Raw genomic sequence first — 18,417 nt, 5'->3', positions numbered from 1 at the left:
AACAAATGCTTTTTGGACAGAAAAAAAATAAGTCAGAGAGAAAGGCAGATTTTTTTTTTTAAACTATTCTAATATTTAAAATACCGCAAAATAATGTTGGATCGTCCTTAAAATATTATGGAAATGGGATTATGGATGGGAAATATTGTTACTGGCTATGTATTTTCTTACGAAGATTGTACACATCTTTATAAACTTCTTTTCAAATTTCTGACACTCTCAGAAATTCAGTGGCTAAAAATTCAAAATAATAGGTTATTTAATATATTAATGGTCTGATGTGAGGAACTTTGAAATCAATAAAATGTGAAATTAATGTTGGCAATTTGAAACCTTGCCTTATGTTTTCATGAGATTTAAATTACTGCTCACTGCAAAGTAGCTGATAGGGAGGAATTATATAACTCGTTGAGAAACCTTACAAGTAGTTATATGGTTTTTTGATCAAGAGAACTGTTTAATTTTTCTGCTTTTCCAAGCTTACTTCATTTGTTGAACAGAATGTTTAACTTTTTGTTTGTCACAGGAAAAACTCTCTCAGCTACTACAAATACAACTTCCGAACACACTACCATTAGTATTGCCACAGCTGAGCAAATTGTGTCCAAAATAGAAAATGATTTAGCAGCTGGAAAAGTAGAGCCAAAAGATGTAGAAAGGATGGTTAGTGAGGTGAGCGGTATCCTCACTGCTTCTCAGCCATTACCACTGCGAATTTCTAACAGGTAGGTCATTTTGGCAATAGATTACAGGATGTCTTGATAAAATGTCTTCAGCAAGTTTCGCTTTTTCATAATCCAGAAGAATTTTTCTTGTTCTTTAATGTAGTTATTCAAAATGGAAGGACAAGCATTCTAATGTTACCAGCTGTACTATAATATAATGCCATGGAAAATGTTGGGGTTTTTTTGTGTTGACACCATAATAAGTGAGCATTTTACACTACACTTGGATTATTGCTCCATAACCATAACTTGCCTCAGAATTTTGGATGTATGTGCTTGGTAATACTAAGTATACTTTTTATTTGACAGAATTATAAAACTGGTGGACTATATTGGCTTAAAACTGAACTTATCGACATCATCTGCTGAATTTGTCTCCCCTTCCTTGGCTCTGGCAGTTGTCAAAACCAACAGAATCCGCTCCAACCAAATGTCTTTTGCTGTCCAGGACTCAGCTGATCTCCAGGTTACAAAATGCTTACAATACTTACAAATTTTCAAATATTTTTTTTAAAGTGTTTATGGTCTTATATTTATATGAACATGAGTTTGTTATTTGTTTATGTCAGTTTCAGGATATTTAGTTCGTGTTATTTTCAGACTTTTTTTTAAGCCCTCCATAGTTTTTCCTTTAATTTTCAACTGTGTAAGTAGGTGTAAAACAGCAGCTGACTTAGCAGAAACTGGCAGAACTAATAAGCTGTTGGAGAGGTTACAGCTAGAACATCAGAATGGACAAAGTGCTTGGCAGAATAACTTTGCCTCAAATCCCCTGAATTATGAGTCATTTGTTCAGCCACCATGACAGTGCTGAAATTTGTCAAGGAATGTTGCCAGATGGCTTCATCTATTTGAAAGAAATAATTGCAGAGGGTTCCAGGAAAGAACTACCATGTATGTTGCTTGGATAATGATGCTCAGATGTTTGTCACTGATGGCATCTCACCAAGAAAGAAGTGCTTAGAAAGTTTGGTTGGATCCCCTTTACCTCATTCAAAACCTCCCTCCTGACAGAGAAAATAATAATTTGGACAATACCAGCCTAGGAGGCTTAATCAAGGAGAGATGGAAAGTTTTGGACAAATTTTGGGATATTCTGCCTCCTCAGAGAAGAAAATAGCTTAATGTATTGTGAGACATAAGTAGTACTGAAACTTTTCTGTGTTACTGAAAATGATGTAAATGTTTAACATTTGAGTTATTTTCTATTTCTTAGCAATATGTAGTGCATGAATGTGAGGTGACTAGGAGGTGGTAGTGCTGACATACAGGTATTTGCTAAGGAATGATTTTTTATTGCATGGCACTGGCAATGAAACACTGAAAATTTTCAATAAGTATCATCTACTTCAAACTAGAGCAACAGGAGTGCTTTTGTGGAATTGATTCAGGATTTCTTTGGGGTCTGTCTACACCGGTGATCTCCAAAGTGGGGTTTGAGTACTCAGGGTGTGCACACAACAGTCCATTGCAGTGTGGGAAAATGTTATTTATATGATCAATAAATAAAAAATACATTTCCAAAAATAATTTTTTATCTCCTTTAACAATTTTTATAACTTAAGTAATATATTAGCACAGTAATACATACATGTAACTTCTGGATGAGTATATATTGGGGTTCATGCTCAAAAACTTTTAGGGGATGCATGGTGAAAAACATTTGGAGTGTGCTGTTCTAAACAGAAGAGTTAAACCAAGTTGTTAGGGCACTGTGGGGAGTTCACACTGTTACTCTTATTACAGCCATTCTTTGAATACTCAGATAATTTCTTTCTGCAGTACTACTAAGGTTTCACATCTCCCAGGAACACTGAGGTGATGATATTTGTGTGTAAAGGACTAATGTGCGACAAGAATGTTGAGAGATTTTGTACTAAACAAAGCACCCTGGCCTGTAAGCACAGCACATAAAATGGGTGAAAGTTCAGATCCCTTTCTGTACAATATTAGTTCACTAAGTTCTTGAGTTATCTGAATTGTAGCTTATCCAGTTTAATTTTTGCCAGATGATCAAAAAGTTAGGGCTTATGTTCTTATCTACACATAAACATAACCTACTGAACTTAAAAATGTATTGACAAATAATGGCTATTTACACTTTTTCTGAATTCTGACATACTTCCTGCAGGGTATAAAAATTCTTGGCCTTAGCAGGCTTTCATGCTGTGAAATGTTGATCTCCCTACACAGTTACATAAACCTACCGGGGTTGTTGCTCTTCACCTTTTCCAAATCAATGCAAAACACACAGTGGTGTGTCATGTCCGTGTAGGCAAATGCTTAAAGCCAGATTATTTTCAATGGTAGGCAGACCTGAAATGGGATGCATCCTTTTCAGTCCTGTCAATGCTATTTATGCATTGGAGCAGGAGAGGAATGAAAGCAGCAGTGAGTTTGTGACAGTGATTAAAGAGATGTTTATTTTGAAGTTTTAAACTGAAAGTAAGTCATAATTTATTTATTTGGAGACTGAAACGAAGCGTAATCCTGGTGTTTATTTTTCAGATTTCTCTAGGAGTTCAGGCAATTCAGAATTTAAATACTCTTGGATCAATTACACTTCCTTCATCATTGCTGGCAAATTTGCCCACTGAAGAGTTGGACTTGGCTTCTAGAATTATATTCAACTTCTTTAAAAAGACCACTGTGTTTCAGGTATTTTTTTGGCCCACTGTTCATAAGGCTTTTAAACTCAAGCTTAGAGCAAAATATCTTTTTTCCCCACAAAACATGTTTTAAAACTTCTGACTTAAAAAGTAATTATTTTTGTCCAGTGCTTACTCCACATAGTAAATGAGCTTGTGGATGCTGTACTCTACTATTGTTTCCTTTAAGATTTTAAAATCTGGCACATTTTTTGTCATTCCAGGATCTGTCCTTGAAGAATGCATCTTTAATCAGCAGTGTAGTATCATCAAGTGTTGCTAACCTCAGCATTAGCAACTTAAAGGCAAATGTTACTGTCATTTTGCAGAATATCAAGCCTAATCAGGTATGATTTACATTTTGGCAGACTTAAAGTACAGTTTTATTGCCTCCACTGAAGCTGTTGTAGTGGAAACACTGTACTATGAATACCAGTGAGTTTGTTCTGCTTTACTAGTGTGGGCATTTCATCTTCATCTGGACATTAAAAATCACTCTTTTTTGCTTATTTACTACTGGTATACATTTTAGTTCTCAAATAAGATAAGGTAATTTTGCTCTATCACGTATGCATCCAGTTTTTATCTTCTTACTTACACTTTTGTTTTATTCTACAAAGAATAAAAACTCTTAGATGGAAGACTGACAGTGTGGTTTGTTAGAGAAGATGTTTCAGTCATGACATTTGTGGGTGCCACATGGCCAGAAAATAAGGGAAACTGAAATTTTCCCTAAGAAAATGGCACAGGATTGTGTCATCTAGACGTATTAGGACTCTTATACACCATCTCTTTCTGAAAGGAGCATCAAGGATTAAAGTCTTCTATATCTTAACAGAGTTTAAAATCCTAAATTACTAAACTAAAAAATGTAGGGATTCCACTAATGCACCTGAAGCTTTTTTCAGGAGCTGGCTTAGTGACATCTTTACTTGTTTTGACATAATAATGAGTTTTGAGATATAACTGTAGAAGTATCAGTATTTATAACAATAACAATGTGTATTACTGCTGGTATTTATGGAATTTGTATGTGTGTGGGGAAATCAATATGCAAATGTTTAACATCATGATAGTAGGAAGTGATCAAATATTTGTAAATGAAAAGGTTTTCCCTTTTCTGTGTGGTCGTGACTTCAAAAGTTATGAAGTCCAGAAGGATGAGAAATCCCAAGAAGTTGTATAGTGTGGGAAGACAATGAAAGAGCATTCAAAAGGTTCTACCAGGAGCAGAATCTTTGCATAAGCACAAGAGCTAGCTCCTGTATGGTGACTTCAAATTTGTTCAGCATATTTTTACATGCAGTTTGCAATATTAATCCATTTTATGCACCTAAATTAATTTTGCATTCACGTAGATCAGGCAGATTTGCTGTATACAGTGTTTATTCTTGACAGCATTTTGTAGATAATTCAGAAATCATTCAATCCTAAACTCACAGTTTAGTAAGATTTTTTATTCTTTTTACTCCTAAACAGGATAATTCAACGGTTAGATGTGTTTTCTGGGACTTCAATAAAAATGGTGAGTACTTGAGATCACCCAAGATGCTGTGGTGTTTTAGCTATGTTAATTCATGTTAATATAAGTAAAGCCTTTAATGAATAACAAAGCTGCTTTTTTTAACAGATGGACATGGAGGCTGGTCATATGCAGGTTGCATAGTTAAAGAAAGTAGAGTAAATGAAACAGTCTGTTCATGCAACCATCTCACAAGTTTTGCAGTTTTGATGGTAAGTATTTTAAAAATTATGCAATCTTACCCTTGTTTAAGAACACATTTAACCTTCTGTTGTCTTAAGTAAGTGAGGACTCAATAAGCACATACTACCTAATAAATAATACTCAGTTCTGCTGGCTTCAGTGTTAGTACAAATAGCATACAATTAGTCATATGCTTAAACTGTTTGTTAAATGGGAGTCCATGACTTCCACTGGAGGAAAAAAAAATTCTCAAGTGCTGCAGCTTTTACATTTAGACAGCTGTTTATATTCTAGGAAATAAAATTTAGGATAAATCAAATTTAAAACAGGGTTTCAATCAAATGGGTTTTCACAATTAGAGTAATAGAATAATAAAATAGTATCTCAAGTTGGAAGGGACCCATAAGGATCATGGAGTCCAGCTCCCTGCTCTTTACAAGACTAGATTGGCTTTTTTGTTTTTCATCTAACTTTTTATAAGAGCCATGATGAAAAGAGTGAATTCCTTTTTTAAAATTATTTTTAAGTGCAGAGGAAAAGTTGTATTTTTGTTTATTTTGGTGGTTTTTTATCTTTTTCCATTAAATCAACATGTTCTCTGAAATTAACTTCTGTTTCTGTTTTAGGACTTGTATGGAAAGACTCCTTTGAATCCCACACAAGAATTGGTACTGACTTTTATATCATATATAGGCTGTGGCCTCTCTGCAATTTTTCTTTCTGTTACTCTTGTGACCTACATAGCCTTTGAGTAAGTACCCATTCGACTAAGCTCCCATTAGTCTTCAATTGGGATTGATTATAGCCTTCATTGCGAAATTCTTTTCAAAAATTAAGGATTCTGTCTCCACAAACAATGCACAGCGTTGAGCTTTTGATGGGATACTCTCTCTTTGCTGATGAGGGTGAAAGAGCAGGAGGCTGCTATCCTGCTGAAGTTCTTTATTTCATAGTCTCATAGTCTTCTGAAGGCAGAGTTCAAAGGGGTTACATAATAAGGCCAAGCAGTAACAGCAGCAGCAGCAGGCAAACAAGTAGAAAAACAGCTTCTTCTTTTTCTTCTTTTCTAAACTTACAGAAGTGTGGATTATATTTGTTAATTGACCAATAAAATTGACACATGATTCTAGTTTTTCTTTTCTTAACTTATCCTGGTCTAATTCTAATAGTCATAAATCTTACACAATTATTACACAGCTATTACCCAGATTTGTGTATATAGTTTCTATAAGCTCTTCTTGTTTATGTGAACAATCTAATTGTTTATCTAAAACATGTGAACAGTATAGTTCTATCTGTGTTTTGTCTAAAGTAAAGAAATTCTGTGAAAAGGTAACTCTGCTGCAGTAAGAACTGTGTTTAAGATTTCTTTGCTGCAGCTTTTCAATGTTTAAAGCACTTTGCATATATTTCTACTAAAAGTTAAAAATCTATATTTCTGTTTCACTTTGGTGTGACTTCATGTATCTCAGCTTATCCAAAGGTTTTAATTCAACCCCTGTGCTTTGGCTTTCCTCTGGGCCTGGGTCCAGAGGAGCTCTCACTCCAACAGCACAGATTTGCCCAGTTCACCAGGAAGGTGTTGATTCAGTCTTCAGAAATGTTAATCTTACGAACAAGTGAATTATCATGAGGCTCTATGCAGTAAGACGTGAAGAAGTATCACTCTGAAATATTTTATAATGGATTATCATAGTAGAAGTGTGAAGGAATGTATTTAAGATACAACATATAAAAAGCAGTGCAGAATTTTATCATTTTTAAAAGCATTTGTATTCTTTCTTTATTCTCTCATTTTTCTAAGACTGGGACTTGTGTCTATCAAGGCTTTAGATGTCCAGTCAAAAGCTTGATCTAGTTTAGCAATAAGGAACAGTCACATTTTGGGTTTGGGTAGCAATGTAACAAGAATTCCAACATACAATGTAAAACAAAAAAATAACCATGGCACTAAACACTTAATCTCCAAGTTATTGTTGGTATTTATGTAACCTTTTCTAAAAACGTTATTTATACAGACCGTGAATTTGGAAATATGTTGTGAATTATTCTCTCTGTGTATAAATGCAACACACAAAGCATTGTATATGAAAGAAAATGTAAAATTTTCTTTTTCCTGGCCTTTGTGAATGCCAAGGACTGCGAGAGAGGAAGTAAGCCAGGGATCCACAGACAATTGATGTCATCTCACTAATTTGCTTTTTTTTTTCAGGAAAATCCGAAGAGACTATCCCTCCAAAATACTTATTCAGCTGTGTGCTGCATTACTTCTACTCAATTTAGTTTTTCTCCTTGACTCATGGATTGCACTGTATGATACCCGAGGTCTATGCATTGCAGTTGCAGTGTTACTTCACTATTTCCTCTTGGTTTCCTTCACCTGGATGGGCCTGGAAGCTTTCCACATGTATCTGGCCCTTGTGAAAGTCTTTAACACCTATGTACGGAAATATATTCTTAAATTTTGCATTGTTGGTTGGGGTATGTATTTTTTTTTTCCATTTGTATGCTAAATAGATAAATCCTCTTATCAAGTATTGCAGTGAGTGTGACACAGGTCAGAAATGAAAATTAGGCAATCATTAAATGTTATATGTGTTCCACCTTTCTGAGTCATGGAGTCCCCCCAGCTGCAGAACTGAAGCTTCTGCAATGCAAAGTGATAATAAGTGTTCCTTGTGCTAGTACAATAGAACCAATTTTGAGTGTGCACGCTTCCATTATTTTGAGAATAAATGCCAATGAGTATATATATTCCCTTTCTGGAATAGCACCGTTGCTAACTGTCATGGGTTAGCAGGACCAAACCACTACACTAACAAAAATCAGCAAAACCAGATCTAACTGGATAGAGGATGAAGAGATTCTGGGCCTGATTTTTATCTCTTAAATGTTTCTTAAAGCATATGTAAGAAAGAAAATCGGTCATGCTGTAAGAGATTTTAAATCAGTTTCAAGACTAATGGTATTTGTTGGTTTATTCAGAAAGTTTTGGAGCTGGCTGTGGAGGACTGTTCTTGTTTGTTTGCAAGTTGTGCTCCTGAGCAGTTTGAATGCTGCAATTTTTCAGACAGCTAATAGTCAGCAGAACTCAACAGATAAATTTCAGAAACAAGTTGTAGATTTCATAGAAAAATATAATAATTTCAAGTCCTCATAATACTGTCTCTGTTAGGATTTTTACATATGTGTTTGTTCATAATCTTTTAGGGTTACCAGCAGTAGTTGTGTCCATTGTGTTGGCAGTATCACCAGATAATTATGGACTTATAACCACTGGAAAGGTTTCAATAAATGGACCTGATGAATTGTGAGTTAAAGGGAGGTGCTTTTGGGGACGTGGGGGTGGGGGATGGAAGAAGATCCTCCAAACTGCTTTTCTTTAGAGTAAAGGTGGGGAAGGGAAGGAAGCAATGGTAGTCCTTAGAAATGGCATAACTCTACAATATCTCATGTGTTTTAGGTTTATTGCCTATATGAAGGCCTGGATCCTTTGGCCAAAAAAATACTTTTTTTCTAAAAAGGCAAAAATGGTTTGCATGTGCAACAAACAAAAAGTTTGTCTATGTTCATTTCACTTAATTTCTATTTCTCATAACGGTTGACAGACTGTTCTTTTGTTCTAGCTGTTGGATCAAAAATCGAATTGTCTTCTATATTACTGCTGTGGGATACTTTTGCCTGATATTCCTGATCAATATCAGCATGTTCATTGTTGTGCTGATCCAGCTCTGTCGTATCAAAAAGAAAAAACAACTCGGTGCTCAAAGAAAAACCAGCATCCAAGACCTTAGGAGTGTTGCTGGCCTCACTTTCTTGTTGGGAATTACTTGGGGGTTTGCTTTCTTCACAGTAAATGAGGTATTTACTTACCTCTTTACCATTTTCAACACTTTGCAAGGTAAGTTTGTCCTCCATGTAACAGCCTCCTAAGTATAATATAACAAACCAAACATTTTGAAATCCCATTTTCTTGATTCAGCAATACAAATTTAACTCTGGTATGTACTGTAACATGTTAATTATTTACTGTAATACTAAAATGCAGTTTATGCAATTATGATAAGGTACTGAAAAACTAGGTACTATTTATATACATATGGTATATTTATAAATATTATCGTTTTAAAAGTGTATGGAAACCAGATATCCCTGGAAGTGACTGTGTTTCACTAATAAACAGATGAATTTTGAATACTCGGTTACTCTAAGTGTTCATGTTATAATGCAATTAATGTAGTGAAAATTCTATCATTTCTTCAGTTCCCCTAAAGCTTCTGGGGGAGGTTTGACATTCACCAAAGGGTCATTGAGACAGGCAAGGCTGCAACATCTAAAAGTTAGTGACCCAACTTCTAAGCATGGCTTATATAGTCCTTAAGAACATAAGGGAAGTAGATATGAAAACATAAAGTTTTGCAAAGGCCAGGGTGCTACTGGACATATCCAAAAGCAGAGTTGCTGCAAAGGCTTTTATATAAATAGAAGATATTGTAGCTGTCCACAGTTATCTAAATATGCCTGAATTGCACTTCTGAAGTTCAGATCCAAACTGCTTAAATGGCACTTAGATGACTGACTGTATGATTTCCCAGAGAGACTAAAGCAATGAAAATTGCAGTTCAGTGTATACACCTCTCCCCTATTTGCTGTGTTGATTTACTATTATTTATTATTCATGTTAAACCTAATACAGCTGTTTCCCCCTGCAGATTGGAAATTGTGCAAAGACTGAGTGCCGCTTTCCCTTAAAGGGGGACAATTATGATGAACTTTTAAGCAGGGAAAGTTAGATGCCACCCTGTGTCAGTTAGTAGTGAATGAGAAAAAGACAAGGAGACTGTAAATGGATGAGCACCATCCCTTCTAGAAAATATTTGAAATTGTGGTAAAGGGGGTACCATTTATTATTATTATTTTAGAAATTAGTTATTTTCTTTGTATGAGTGCTCAAAATTTTGTAGCATTGGTGGTAACAGGTTAGCTGCTAATAAAAGATGTAACAGTGTCACACCATGTGCTAAAAAAGCTTCATAGAAATCTGACAGTGTGGTATCACACCTTCTCTTTGACATTATGAATTCTTTTCCAAAAGCATTAAGTAAATTTCAAGATCAACAGAATTTTTCCCCTCTTATTTGATAGAAGGAAACTGTATGCATTTTATGCATTTGATTGTATTTTTTGTTTTTTCTTTTGTGTGTATAATTCCTCTAATCTATGTGAGGAAAAAGTACGCTGCAGTGTTCAGAGTTGTAAACTTTTTCAGCAAAGAAAGGTATCATTACTTTTTAGTAGAAATTAAAAAGAAATGAAAGAAAATGAAAGCATTGTTCATTAAGAAGTAGTAAAAGTGAATTTTGTAACAGTCTTCTATGTTATTCCTTTGCAGGGTTCTTCATTTTCATCTTCTATTGTGTAACGAAAGAGAATGTCCGCAAACAGTGGAGAAGATATCTTTGTTGTGGGAAATTCAGGCTGGCTGAAAACTCAGGTAATTTTTTTTTTAACTTCTGAATCCTTATATTCAGTGTTAAGTTCCTGGTATTTTGTAATAATTACCCAAAAAAAAAAAAAAAAGGGAGGGCAAATAATCACATTGCTGCAGTTGCAGTTCTAGTTTATTATCCAAGATACAATAAACCTCCAAAATGATACTCTTTAAAGGGGGTAGCTGGTGCAGTTCTTGCATGTTTACATGCTGTTGCCTTAAGCTGTTAACTGCTAAGAGTTGACCTCTTCCACTGCAGGGTAAAGTCATGTCTTTGCAGAAGATTTTGGTCAGTTAGAAACGGTAAGATTTGTTCCAGCTTCTGGGTCAGCAGTAGTTTTACCAGTGGCTTCCACAGAAACAAAGTGAAACATGGTTTAAACCAAAAAACACATTAATTACTTTTTGTTATTTTGTTACTCAGTAGTTGTCATCTTGTAAAGCTATATACTTTTTACTCACTTTCGCTTAGAGGATCAACTGCACTTCAGTTATTTTTCTGATCTGATCTGCAGTTGTAAAGCTGTGACAGTTGTCTGCTTGTATTTTAAAAAGGGACAAGAGAAAAGGAACTAGATTTAAATAATTTTAAACATCAAGAGTCATTAAATTCTTAGGAGAGTATAATTCTGTCTAGAATACTGGAAGAAGTGTGTAAAGTCTTGGTTTTATATCAATTCAGTTGCATTATTAACTATATTTTTATATAGTGCTTGTATGAGTTGTGTTATTTTCGATGTCATGTATCTGTTGTAGACTGGAGTAGAACTGCTACAAATGGTTTAAAGAAGCAGACTGTAAATCAAGGAGTATCCAGTTCTTCCAATTCCTTACAATCAAACAGTAACTCCACTAACTCTACAACACTGCTAATGAATAATGATTATTCAGTCCATGCAAATGGAAATGGTAAGTATACTGCAAAACAGTATTTCTTCAGAAGCAAAATTCTCCATCCTTCTTGTTCTAACATAGTACTATCCTCTGAACTACTGCCCTCTGCTCTGTTCCAGAGAAGTTGAAATGCAGGTGCAAGTAGCACTGTGCTCAATTTCACTTGCAATTTGCTGTGGCTTATTTGTCTGCTGAGAAAACTAGATATGAATCACCACTGATTATACTTACTGAAAACTGATCTTTTTTTCGGTGAACATAATCTAGTTCTTCACATTCTTGCAGGGCACGTCATGCTGCTGACTTGAGCTCTCAGTAAAGACAATCAATTTTTCAAACTGAAAAATAACTTACGAATCTGTAATGTATAAAACCCTAAGTCAAGCAAAACTCAGAGGACATTACTCCTGTGCGCCTGAGGTATTTTTCCCAACTGATCAAGAGCTGAGGCTAAGAAGTCATGTCATCAACTAGAATGTTTATTATGAAGTTGATGAACATGCTTGGAGAGGCTGTGTTGTCCTCATTTCTTGGCCTATGCTGTCAGAAGGCAGCACATAATCAACAGGATAATATCAGCTGATAACCTCTCAGATGTATAGAGTAAAAGCTATGGAATTCATATGTGGGTTAGAGGTTACTGTTCCTTTGAGTGTACTAACCACATGTTGCAGAGAAATCACAACACTTCAGGAGATGGCATTGGGACATGCCCTGAACAGCTTTCCAAATTGAGTTTGTTTTTTGGTTTTTTTTACATTCCTTTGTAAAATCTCCCTGTTTGGACACCACATAATGCAATGATTAACATACTTTTTACCTAACAGGTCAAGTGAGAACCAGAATCCAATAACTCTCACTATCATTAAATACAAAGTAAGGCAATATTTTTAGGTAGAAGGATTTCCTTTCAAAGAGAAATTTTCAGGCGCAAAAGCCTGCATGTCTTGTAGGGTTCTTTTTTCCCTGCTGTGTTAATTGCTCTGATGAAAGAAGCCATCTCTCCCTGCAACATTTGAAATGCTTATACACAGCTACAAAAGCATTTGACTGCTCTTCTCAACAGAAAGAAAGATAGCATAAATGTTCTATTGAACTTGTTTGTTGTAGCAACTGAGTGAATGAGCCTGTTGTGGCTTTCTGGAAAAAGTTTTTTCTTTTGGGTATTTTAGAATGAGATGCTAAATTGATGGTCTAAACCATTGAGTGATGCCAATTCTGTTGGATGTGCTCCAATTCTGTCCTACTTCAATCACATAATCAGACTTTTCCAGTGTGAGGGTCTGTGAGTCCTGTGCCAAAAGCTTCTCAGACAAAAGCAGCTGAAAGAACTTTGATAGAATCTTGTTCCTGTGCACTCTCAAGCATGGATAGCTCAGGTGATCCACCTCATTTCCTATTTTATTGTGTATTTTGAATGCTGTGAACCTCATACCACATCCCCCATTCATATCAAGAGGCCTGTATGATACCTTGCCTGCATAGTTTGACAAAATAATTCTTCTGGGTCCTTAGGACTTCCATGAGAAGAGGCTAAACCTATGCTTGGATAGCTCCCAGCAAAGCTCTGAGGCAATTCCTTACGTATGATCTTCCAAACATGGGGCAGTGGTATCTCAGAGGAGCTGGGCTAGTGCCTCCAAAAGGCATTAGGCTGCACTTAGCATGGGACCTTCTAATCTGCTGCACGTCATTGCTCTGCTCTCAAAGCTGGAGCTTGAAAATAACATTGCAAGGCTTCATTTTAAAAAGTGCCCTCCAAAACCAAAAACTCTCTAGAAATGAAGACCCATGTCATAAATATACTGAACTATAAACTGTTTATGGTTTTGGCCTCACTGCTTCCACTGAAATGTTATTCCAGATTCAGGACTGAATGACTTACTGTGGTAAGTTTGGGATGTCTGTATAGCCTGTGGCTTTGCTTTCCTACTGGACTTCATTTTTTCATGGCATTCTAGTATTTCCTTATTTTCAGTTTCTCTCTTGCAGATTTGCATGTTTGGAAAACTACCATTAGGTATCACATGGCCAAACCTGCAGATTTCCTCACTGAGGAATACAAACCACCTTTCTGAATTTGTTCACAGAACTGCATTCTTTTCTTCTCAGCTTTTGCCCTAACATTAGGGCACAGCTATTTTGAAAACTCCTAAAATAAAACAGTTGTAGTCAAGCAGAGGGTTAAACAACAGTCACATTGTCAGCAAGCATGGTTGTTTTCTGTAATTTCAGCCTTTTCCTTATTTGAGTTGATGAACAAAGCTCTTCTGATTGTCTTACCCTGTCTACATTTGTGCCTGTTTAACTGCTTGATGGCTGCTCAAATTAATAACTAAACTTTAAATCCAAACTGAAGCATCTACACAAATACTTAGAATAAAAAAATCCAAATTCTCATTAAAAATATTTAGAATGTGATACATAAAGGCAGGAGATTTGTCCGGTGAACTAAACATTTGTAAAAGGCTTCAGTCAGCAGTGGTATTATATGTGTTCATTGTGGATTCACCTAAATGTGTAAGATGCTCTGCAGTCTAAATATGGTTTTGACCCATGATTAGACCTAGGCCGTATTCTGATTGTCCTTCAGAAGTAAATGCTGTAAGTTGAATTCCTTTCAAAGGCAAAAAAATTCCTTGTTTTCTCAAACACTTTCTTCTTTCAGTTGCATGGCATACCTGAGATACCTTTAAAACTCAATTTCATAAAGCAAAACATTAAAATGAGGAGTATTTTGCATCTTGTCTAGTGATACTTATTCCAAGTCAAGCCTACATTTTGAGAATTGTGACCTTCATTGCTTAAAATATGAAATCCTGTTGTGCATGAATATATTAACATCTCTCAAATCTAGGATTTCACAGAGGAAAAGAAATGTATACAAAATATTCACCAAAAAATCCACATTTTAAAATTGTTGCAGGGGTAAAATGAGTGTGTGTGAACTCTCTATAGTGACTAAAAAAGCATGGGAGGCTTGATTCTGAACCTTTCTGAGAGGAGATGCACTTTTTTTGTTTCAACAGGCCATCTTTCCAGTGAGAAGAATGGTGTTTGTTTCAGTGTACAGAATGGTGATGTGTGTCTCCATGACTTTTCAGGCAAACAACTTGTATTTCAAGACAAGGATGATACCAGCAGCCAAGAAAGCCAAATCTCACTCAGAAGGACTTCAAAGAGAGGAAGCCTAAGTTCTATGGAGAAAATGTGATTTCCTTTTAAACAGCACATTGTTTTACAGTGTGAAGTAGAGTTTTACTTTAGCAGTTTTACATAATATGAGCAGACCAAGAACTGGTTTTATTTAAAATATATGGTACTGGAACTTCAAGGCAGCCATGCAGTGGATTGACAAGGACAATTATTGAAAAAAAAAAAGGAACTTACTATTTTGAGAAGGTCTTGGATATCAGATTACAGCTGTCACATTTCCATTTTGATTCTTCATCAGAGAGTGGGTTTTTTTGAGGTTTTTTTTTTTGCATTTAAACAAAACTTTTATTTAGACTTTTTTCATTACAATTACGTTTATCTGGATATAATGCTTAGTAGTATTGTATAAATGTAGAAAGTTATACATACATACAAACGATGTTAACTTTTAAAATGTTAGCTATGCTGTCTTCAACTTTTTATATGTTTTAGTAGCAAACTCTGCAGTGATGTACAGAAGCAGAAAAATATCAACCTTTAAGCATCTCAATGATACTTTTTGTATTTATTTCTTGTAATATAAATTTAAATATTCCTATGTATAGAAAAGTAATTGATATTTTGTTTGCAACTGTTATTGTAAGTTTGCATTTTTCATTAGTTAATTAACTTTAACATACAATAATACAAAAGTTAATTTGTCCAGTAAGTGGATCACCTACAGTGGTTTGAATATATTCACTGGATACAGAACTGTAAATAACAAACACAATTGGTCTTGAACCTTTAGCTCCCTTTTAGTACACCACAGAGGGATAGAAACTGGGTATAATTCAAGTAGAGTGCCGTGAATGGAGTGCTGAATAAAATAGTCAGTAGGTTAAGTATACAACTAAGTCGTGTTGGTGGCTTGAGTAAATTCATCAGGTTTTGCCATTGATTTCACCAGGGTCAGTATTTATCTTGAATGGTGAGATTAAACACACTGCCATTTCTCATTTGCAATGATGAAAGTAGAGAAGTTTGCAGGGGAAGGAGGGGGGAGTTGGAGAAAAAATAGAAATAATAAATGACAGCTGCTATATTTAGTAGCTGAGAAACTGTTTGTTTCATTGCATGGCTGTTTTTTAAGGGGCAGCTCTTGAACTATTCTAGTGAGTTTTTCTGCTTGTGCTTTGGCTCTTGCTTGGCAAACCAAACACTGAGGTGCTAGCTCAGTAATTGCTGAAGGAAAATTTCATTCCCCTTGTGATATTTACCTGAAAAAAATGGATTTTGGCTCTTCGTGTAAAGCTGAAAGCCCATACAACATTGTGAAGATTCCTCCTGAACAGAAATTGGCCTATGCCCTGGTTTTACCTCTTCTTCCTCACACACGTGGAGCTGTGGCCACTGCTTTTTAAATTTGCATTCTTGGGCAAAGGTTGGATGCTCCCAGAGTAAACTAGGACAAACTGGTGCTGGGCTGTGGACCACCAGGCCTTGTAAAGGGGGCTGCATGAAGCAGGTGCAGGCTGAAGGGGAGCAAAGGCTTTGGTTTCCCAGAGGTCTTGGTGGGGAGCCCTGAAACACTCTCCTCAACAAAAAGCATGAATTACATGCCTCTTATCTGGGGCTCTCTTGTGGTTCGCAGTTGAGCCTCTTCAGTACTCAAACCCTGTTGTGGTTCTGTGGGCAACACATGGGTTCTTTCAGTTCTTTCAGTCACTCATGTCTAAGATTACTCTGACTATGCTTTAAAGGTGAGAATTTAAAGTGTTTGTTGTGTTTATCCACAGGGTTTTAGCTGCATGTTTGTAAAGCCCTTCCTGGAATGCTAGTAGCTGGAATACATTTCTGTGAATGCTTTAACTATTTGGCTAATTGCCTTTGCGGTGTTTCTTGTAAATTTATTTAATGTTCTTATATTTATATTTTCAACTGTAAAAAAAGCAATAAATTTGCAGCAAGTACAACACGAAATATAGGAACTTTGGTTTTTAGACAAATGTGTTGTTAATACTAGGCTGCATTACAATTCTTCAGATTACAGGATCTACAGTGCATAACCTCTTGGAGAAAAAACTGACCCAGCTTTTGCATTTGTCTGCTACATATTTTACCTTTCATGGTTCTAGCAGATCTGGATTTTAGCACAGAAAACCCTGACCTAAGTCTGTCCAGTCAGTGCCTGCCCTAAAGTCTGCTGAAGCTCTCCCACAAGAATGCTGTAAGCAAAAGCACATAGCTGAGTTTGGCTTCAGTAATTAAATTCCCTATGGATACACATATTCCATTATCGCTGACCTGCTCAGAGTATTCCTTTTTTTTTTTTTTCTTCACACTAAAATATGTTAGGATTCTTTAAATAATTTTATTTTATATATTCCTAGGGGTGGGGAGTCCTTTCTGACTTTGCCACTTAAAAGCACGCACGTATTGTGGTAAAATTTTGCACTTACACCAGCATATTATTTTAGCTCAGTAAAAAATTATCATACTCGAGCTGAAAACGTGTTTTTACATTGGGTGTTACAGTATCTTTTTGGTACTTGGTCTCTCGGGCATTGTTTAGCCACGACACCCAGAACTCGGGGAAATCTGCAAACACCTGCCCAGAGCACAAAGTAAGATGCTGTGCATTAACTTGTGGCTGCAAAGCTAACTCGGGGGATCTGTAAGGAGGTTTTAAGCTTAGTCAAAGATTAACAGCAACCTGTCCTGTGCAGCTGGCACCACCCTGCTCAGCAAACCTGGTCCCTAAGTACAGTGTCTCTAAAAAGTAGTGTCCTGAAGGAGGAAGATGGTGCGGAGTTCAGGGAAAGAGGGAGCCTGGTCCATGTTTTGGCACGGTGCAGATTTCGCCGCGCGGCTCTGGCAGATGGAGATGATGAACCTGCGAGCTCTGTCCTCTTTAACTGCTGTGCAGGACCTACAGAGGTGCTGTCCGACGGCCACCGAGGGAACGAACGCGTCTCTGAAAGCTGCTTTCTCAACCACGACTGTCAGTAATGCAGTCAATGAAGGAAGCACAGCAAGGAAAAGTGACAGTAGTAACTCTGTTAATGCTACAATTTCACATGAGAAAAAAAAACCAAAAGCAAAAACAAAAAAAACGGAAAAAAATCCTTTCCGACTTTTGAGTGAATTCCACACCTTCGGCTACTCTGCAACATTTGCTCCCTGCTTCAGCATCCACTTTTTCTTCCTGCTGCCAGGAGCACAGACGGAATGTGAAGGGTTTGCAACTGTATGTAACACGTTTGTTGGTTTGTGGTTTTTTTAAGTGTTTGTAAATTTCTAGATCTGGGTTCTCTTTGCCCGTCATCCCTTGTTCCTGCTCGCTCTCGTTGGGGAGCTGCAGCCTGCAGTCAGGCAAGGGCGAATCGAGTCAGAACCCTGCCTTGCTCGGTGCCTCTCGGGAGTGTCTGTGGGAGTAGCAGGTTCATTTCCCGTGGAAATCTCCACGTCTTGTTTCTTTGCTAAGTGGGAAAGCCAAGGGGTGTGAAAACATGGTAAAGTCTTGCTGCTTTTTTTTTCTTTCATTCGATCAGATCTCAAAACGATGGGGTTTTTTAAAGCTGGGGGAAAGAAAAGCTTCCAACAAGTATTCTGGCCTCCTCAGCTTTATTTTACGAAATTACGAAGAGGTTGTATAAAATCGACTTTATTTTTTACAAAAGCAGACGGGCTTTTGTCATGCCATGTGGCCCCTCCTCTGCTCGGTCCCTTGCGCACCCTTGTGCACCCACGGTGTTCCCGTGGCGCCTGAGGGCGGAGGCCGCTGCCCGCCCCGCCCCGCTCCGCCCCGCTCCGCCG

At 36.6% G+C, this 18,417-nt stretch overlaps 1 protein-coding gene across 6 annotated transcripts in view; it reads left to right on the top strand.

The window, feature by feature from the left end:
- ADGRG2 (adhesion G protein-coupled receptor G2) overlaps positions 1-16,589 on the top strand; it is a 59,795-nt gene extending 43,206 nt beyond the window's left edge. For 5 of the 6 annotated variants that reach the window (XM_032100762.1, XM_032100760.1, XM_032100757.1 and 2 more), the window contains 13 exons: positions 527-725; positions 1,035-1,191; positions 3,234-3,383; positions 3,598-3,720; positions 4,853-4,898; positions 5,004-5,107; positions 5,705-5,829; positions 7,291-7,559; positions 8,289-8,388; positions 8,705-8,979; positions 10,471-10,572; positions 11,326-11,478; positions 14,493-16,589. In XM_032100762.1, the coding sequence (XP_031956653.1) occupies positions 527-725; positions 1,035-1,191; positions 3,234-3,383; positions 3,598-3,720; positions 4,853-4,898; positions 5,004-5,107; positions 5,705-5,829; positions 7,291-7,559; positions 8,289-8,388; positions 8,705-8,979; positions 10,471-10,572; positions 11,326-11,478; positions 14,493-14,677 (1,988 nt within the window). In that variant the 3' untranslated portion in view covers positions 14,678-16,589. The remainder of the gene's footprint in view (positions 1-526; positions 726-1,034; positions 1,192-3,233; positions 3,384-3,597; positions 3,721-4,852; positions 4,899-5,003; positions 5,108-5,704; positions 5,830-7,290; positions 7,560-8,288; positions 8,389-8,704; positions 8,980-10,470; positions 10,573-11,325; positions 11,479-14,492) is intronic. The other variant, XM_032100761.1, reaches the window with a different exon arrangement.
- Positions 16,590-18,417: the final 1,828 nt, after the last annotated feature.

This window comes from Corvus moneduloides, chromosome 2 (assembly GCF_009650955.1).
Source record: "Corvus moneduloides isolate bCorMon1 chromosome 2, bCorMon1.pri, whole genome shotgun sequence".
Taxonomy (NCBI): Eukaryota; Metazoa; Chordata; class Aves; order Passeriformes; family Corvidae; genus Corvus; species Corvus moneduloides.
This window is presented reverse-complemented; position numbering and strand designations above follow the sequence as displayed.